The sequence below is a fragment of the Microtus ochrogaster genome, chromosome 21 (assembly GCF_000317375.1).
Source record: "Microtus ochrogaster isolate Prairie Vole_2 chromosome 21, MicOch1.0, whole genome shotgun sequence".
In the NCBI taxonomy this organism is placed as follows: Eukaryota; Metazoa; Chordata; class Mammalia; order Rodentia; family Cricetidae; genus Microtus; species Microtus ochrogaster.
The window spans coordinates 6,548,207-6,554,016 of NC_022022.1; the positions used below are offsets into that span (position 1 = coordinate 6,548,207).

General features: G+C 51.3%; 1 protein-coding gene across 1 annotated transcript in view; it reads left to right on the forward strand.

The window, feature by feature from the left end:
* Positions 1 to 4,972, forward strand: part of Znf697 (zinc finger protein 697) — a 41,016-nt gene extending 36,044 nt beyond the window's left edge. Inside the window, exon 3 of the mRNA XM_005357083.3 lies at positions 1,559 to 4,972. Coding sequence (XP_005357140.2) covers positions 1,559 to 2,994 — 1,436 coding nt within the window. The 3' untranslated portion in view covers positions 2,995 to 4,972. The remainder of the gene's footprint in view (positions 1 to 1,558) is intronic.
* The last annotated feature ends 838 nt before the right edge of the window (positions 4,973 to 5,810 follow it).

Here is a 5,810-nt window from a genome sequence, read left to right on the forward strand (position 1 = left end):
GGATGTGTGGTTACAGCCCTCTCCCTATGGCCCAGGGCTGTGTGGTTACAGCCCTCTCCCTATGGCCCAGGGATGTGTGGTTACAGCCCTCTCCCGATGGCCCAGGGCTGTGTGGTTATAGCCCTTTTCCTGTGGCACAGTCCCAGACCCCTGCTGCCCTCCTCTACAGTGCGTGTGAGCATGTGGCCTTCACTTTCCAGTAACTTCTTCAAGTGCCCTCTGCTGGAGGAGGAAGCAGCCAGAGGCTGACAGGTGTATATTCTCTACCAGTTTATAGTTTGGTCTTACCAGTTCTGGGCTGTCTGTCATCCCTTCTCCATCCCCCAAGGCTCATAGGTGTGACTAACCTCCTATTGGGCTGTCTGTCATCCCTTCTCCATCTCCCAAGGCTCATAGGTGTGACTAACCTCCTACTGAGGACAGCTGTGAATGCTACCCAACATAAAATTGTAAATGTTGTTAAAACTCAAGACTCTGTGTGTGTGTGTGTGTGTGTGTGTGTATCTGTGGGCTGTTACACGTATCAGCCAGAGGTCACAGAGGTCAAACTCAGGCATCATTCCTTAGGAATCATCTAACTTGAATTTTGCGATTGGGAGTCTCTGGCCAGCAAGCCCCAGGGAGATCTGCCTGTCTTGCCTGTACACTAGAATTTCGAGCACCGTGCCTCCCATCTGGCTTTTGAGAGACGACTATTAAAATCAGTCAGGTCCTCATGCTTGATCAGCACTTTGGAGATATTCATTCCTGATTTTTGTTCTCCTAAGACTTATGTGACTGTTTGCTTCTTGAGCACAGACTTTCGTAGACTGCAGCGCAGGGTTGCAGTGTCAAAGGTTGGACATGTTCTCAAGCTGTTCTGGGTTGACCAAATGGTTTTGGTTTTGTTTGAAAACCAGTTCTGGACCTTCTAGAAACTTCCAAGTATTCTCTTTTACTTTCCATGACTTTGTGTTTTGAGGCTCTAGCTTTACGAAGTATGGTTGAACAAATTTATTTATTTATTTTTTAAAATTTATTTATTTTTTATGTATACAATATTCTGTCTGTGTGTATGCCTGCAGGCCAGAAGAGGGCACCAGACCTCATTACAGATGGTTGTGAGCCACCATGTAGTTTCTGGGAATTGAACTCAGGACCTTTGGAAGAGCAGGCAATGCTCTTAACCTCTGAGCCATCTCTCTAGCCCCTCAAATACAATTATTTTTCTTCCTTTTCTGGAGACAGAACTTTATCTCCTGAGTCCCCATCTTACCTGACCATCTGCAGACTTCAGTGACCCAGCTAAGCAGATCCTAGGGTATATAGTAGGTGGGGACTGCCCAAAGACTGGCTGACGGTCCTGTAGAGTTCACTGTCCTTTAGTTCTTACCTGGAGGAGACTCCTGGGAAAGAGGCTGAAGTTTAAGGAGGCTGGGGAACTGGGGAGATGGTGTTTGAGAGTACCGGGGAGGAGCATTATTACTCCGTTGGCTCCCAATCTTTGAAGGGCAGTTCTCCTAGAATATCTTTGTACACTAGGTCTAGTTGACCCCAACTGCCAACTTGTCTGTTGCAGAGGGGCTGCTGAGTGAGGAAGAAGGGGCTGTCCTCCGTGAGGAAGAAGACGACCAGCCTGGTGTGCCTGACATGACACTGTTCCCAGGCCTGTCAGAATCTGACAGTATATCCCGGAGTCCCCGGGGAGAGGAGGAGGAGGAAGAAGAGGAAGAGGAGGAAAGCGCCGGGGAGAACCGGCTGATGGAGGAAGATGAGCAGTTACCTCCTCCAGTGCTTCCCTGGAGGCGTCACCTCTCCCTGGGGGGTCGACACCGAGGTGACAAACCTGCCCACCGCCGTTTCCACCGGCTCCATCACCCCATGGCCATGGACCTTGGGGAACTCGACAGCCTGATGGCCAGCATCATGGACGCGCCCACCATCTGCCCAGACTGCGGGGAGAGCTTCAGCCCGGGCGCCGCCTTCCTGCAGCACCAGCGCATCCACCGTCTGGCAGAGGCAGCAGCGGTGGCCAGCCTGGAGCCCTTCGGCTTCGCTGCCGATTGCGGTGGGGTGGTGGGGATGATGGGCATGGGCGTGGCCGGCGACTTCGGGACAGGGTCCGCGCTGGCCCGGCCCCCTCGCGAGAAGCCCTTCCGCTGTGGCGAGTGCGGCAAAGGCTTCAGCCGCAACACCTACCTAACCAACCACCTGCGGCTGCACACGGGCGAGCGGCCCAACCTGTGCGCCGACTGCGGCAAGAGCTTCAGCTGGCGGGCCGACCTGCTCAAGCACCAGCGCCTGCACACGGGCGAGAAGCCCTACCCGTGTCCGGAGTGCGGCGAAGCCTTCAGCCTGAGCTCGCACTTGCTCAGCCACCGGCGGGCGCACGCGGCGGCCAGCGGGGCGGGCTCGGCGGCGGCGCTGCGGCCCTTCGCGTGCGGGGAGTGCGGCAAGGGCTTCGTGCGCCGCTCGCACCTCGCCAACCACCAGCGCATCCACACGGGCGAGAAGCCGCACGGCTGCAGCGAGTGCGGCAAGCGCTTCAGCTGGCGCTCGGACCTGGTGAAGCACCAGCGAGTGCACACGGGCGAGAAGCCCTACATGTGCTCCGAGTGCGGCGAGACCTTCAGCGTGAGCTCGCACCTCTTCACGCACAAGCGCACGCACTCGGGCGAGCGGCCCTACGTATGCCGCGAGTGCGGCAAGGGCTTCGGCCGCAACTCGCACCTCGTCAACCACCTGCGCGTGCACACCGGCGAGAAGCCCTTCCGCTGCAGCCAGTGCGAGAAGCGCTTCAGCGACTTCTCCACGCTCACGCAGCACCAGCGCACGCACACGGGCGAGAAGCCCTACACATGCATCGAGTGCGGCAAGAGCTTCATCCAGAGCTCCCACCTCATCCGCCACCGGCGCATCCACACCGGCAACAAGCCTCACAAGTGCGCTGGCTGCGGCAAGGGCTTCCGCTACAAGACGCACCTTGCGCAGCACCAGAAGTTGCACCTGTGCTAGGGCGGGGTTCCCAACGCGTCCCAACACTGGGAGTAGATGGCTAGGTTACTGATCCTGCAGATGTGGGGGAAGAAGTGGGAGGGACAGCCTAAGAGTGTCTGGGAGAGCCTTTTAATGTTTGCTCCCCTCTCCCAGGGAACGGTTAATCAGAGTTCTTATTTCGAGGTGCCTGCCTCCTCCATCGAAGTAACTCTTAGGAGATGTGCTTGACTTGATGGCTTACTTAAATACTCACTGTAAGGAATGAAAAGCTTGGGTGAACAGACGCTTGGAGGATCCCCGAGGAAGGGGATTTGGGACTGGGTAGAGAGGGTTGAACTGCCGTGTTTGTGGGAACCGGGAGAGGTGATTGGTTTAGAGTTATGGGGGTACAAAATTACGCGGGCAGGAATAAGCCTGTGACACCCCTCCTCTCAGCTTTAGTCAGACCCTTCTCATCGCTACAGAAGAGGGTGCTTAGTATCCACTTCCTTCCCTGTGAGCCACAGTTAGCTGCTATTTTGAGACATCCAGGGAAAATTGAGCAGAAAAACTGCACAGTTACTTCAGGAAGCAACCTTGGATTTAGACATCCACTAGCAACTGGTTCCCAGATTTGTTAGGAAATCCTGCCCTTGCTTCTTCATGTTGATTCAGGGTTGCCTAGGTGGATGGATGACCCTGACCCCCGTGTAAGTCAGGACGTGGCCCGTCTTAGTCCGGCTTGGTACATGAAGACCATCAACAGCTGCCTGAGAAACCTGTTCACAAAAGGCAGCCAGCTCCGTTTTACTGGCTTCACGTGGAAATGCAAGAATGCTGAGTTCATAGGCTGGGATGCCTTCATTTGCATGTGTGTGACCCCATGAACCCCAACTTCCCTCACAAGTTAATGAGGGATCTAGTCCAGACAGGGGCGTCCCCTTTCCCCTCCACATATGAGAGGCACGGATTTACACGTGGAGAGGAGAGACAGGGAGAGGTGGGAATGCAACATGGCCAAATAGCACAAACGAATGTTTTCTAGTTACACAGTTGCCAAAACAGCACTTTCGTATTTACAAAGTGTTTTACGCTTTCTAAGGATTGCTAGTGTTTCTCACATGCTCAGGAGGTCAATCAGTATTACAAACTCTGGCTTGGGAAAATCTGGGGTCGGAGTGTGGCGAGCCTCCTGAAGGAAGGCTGAGGACCGTGGATGGTGGAGCCTGACCTTTTGTGTTCTCCAGCTCGGTTGCTAGGATGAGTTACGTTCTCTGATTTATATAATACTGCGAGAACACGGAGCATTTTCGTGCTTGATGGGAGACATAAAAGCCTAGAAGGACCAAAGATGTCCTTATTGACAAAGCTGGCCTTTGTCGCCCGATTCCAGTGTCCTCACTAGGCTCTATTTCTAGTAGGGAGCTGTAGGCAGATGACTTGTATAGATTTTGGTTACACTGAAAACCCTCCCCTAGATTAGCCTGTAGATGTCAGTGTCGTGGCAGGAGTTGAAGTTACCGTCACTGAAACTTATTACCCTAGACTGTTCATGGAGCCTCCAACTGTTGGACACAGTTGAAGGGGAAAACTAGAAGATTGCTTTTACAGTTTTAGTGAAGATTCTGTGAATGCTAGTGATTTCTACTTGACCATTTGTGTTTTAGTAATGATCTTCTTTACTGTAGGGGGCTGTAGGAAAGCATGTTTTCTATCATTCTAAGAACAATCTGGAGAACATCCGGGCTTGTATATTGCCTGCTGATCATGTCCACTGAATCTTTTTATTGTTCAGAGATACTCACACTAGGGAGAGTTTTTATTTTATTTTTATTTTTATATAAAATGCGAGCTCTCTCCGGTCCTCTTTGAGTGAAGAGTTACATGTGCAGTCTGTGCCCATTCTTTATTCTGACTCTTGTAGTCTGAATGCAAAGTGAATGAGACCACTTAATACAGGCAATTTGTAAGTAATCTTTAATTTTTAATTTCTTTTTTTCTTTCTTCTTTCTTTCGAGACAGGGTCTCTCTACATAGTTCTTGCTGTCCTGGAACTCACTATGTAGACCAGTCTTGCCTCGAACTCACAGAGATCTGCCTGCCTCTGCCCACCAAGTGCTGGGATTACAGGCAAGTGCCACTGTGACCAGCTTATTGTTTTTGTTTTGTTTTGTTTTTTAATACACATCTACCTCTTCTGGCTGTTTTAAATTCGCTCAAGCGTGTGCCAATGAAATCTTGTCCAACTTTTGATTCTTCATATATATTTTTAGCCACTTTGGCTTTTTTTTTGCCTTTTGTTATCACCATTACACAGAGTTATAGCCATTATCAAATGTGTTACACATCAGCAACTTTAGAGTGGGTTCCGTGAGGAGTGGATATGCAAGCTGGTGTGAAGCCATGGCGGTAGAAATCCTTGGGCTTCTCCTGTTCCACGGGCAAGAGAATCAGCTACTGTGTTCATGCCTATGCTGAGCAAACCCTTCAGCAGGGAGAGGCTGTTCAGCCACCCATGCGCTGTGCCAGTGGTGGGTTTAAATGTGACTTTATTTCTCTTACTTCTTCAGGGAACATGCCCACATTAGGTGTGAGTCCATACACACAGGTGGTTCTTTCTCGTCTTCCATCTTAGAATAATAGCGTGTCTTCAGGATCCCCTGGAGACCGTGGTTCATGCTTGAAATGTTAAAGATTCCTCCCTCCAACTCATGATTGATATTGGAGGCCCTTGTACTATTTATTTCCTGGGGAGTTTGGCCAAAAGCAGGCTTCCTTTGCTGTCCTTCACTAAGCAAAACCCAGCGTAGTTTCTGGGCTTAAATGACGTAGTTCTGAGGCTGAAGAAGATAAGC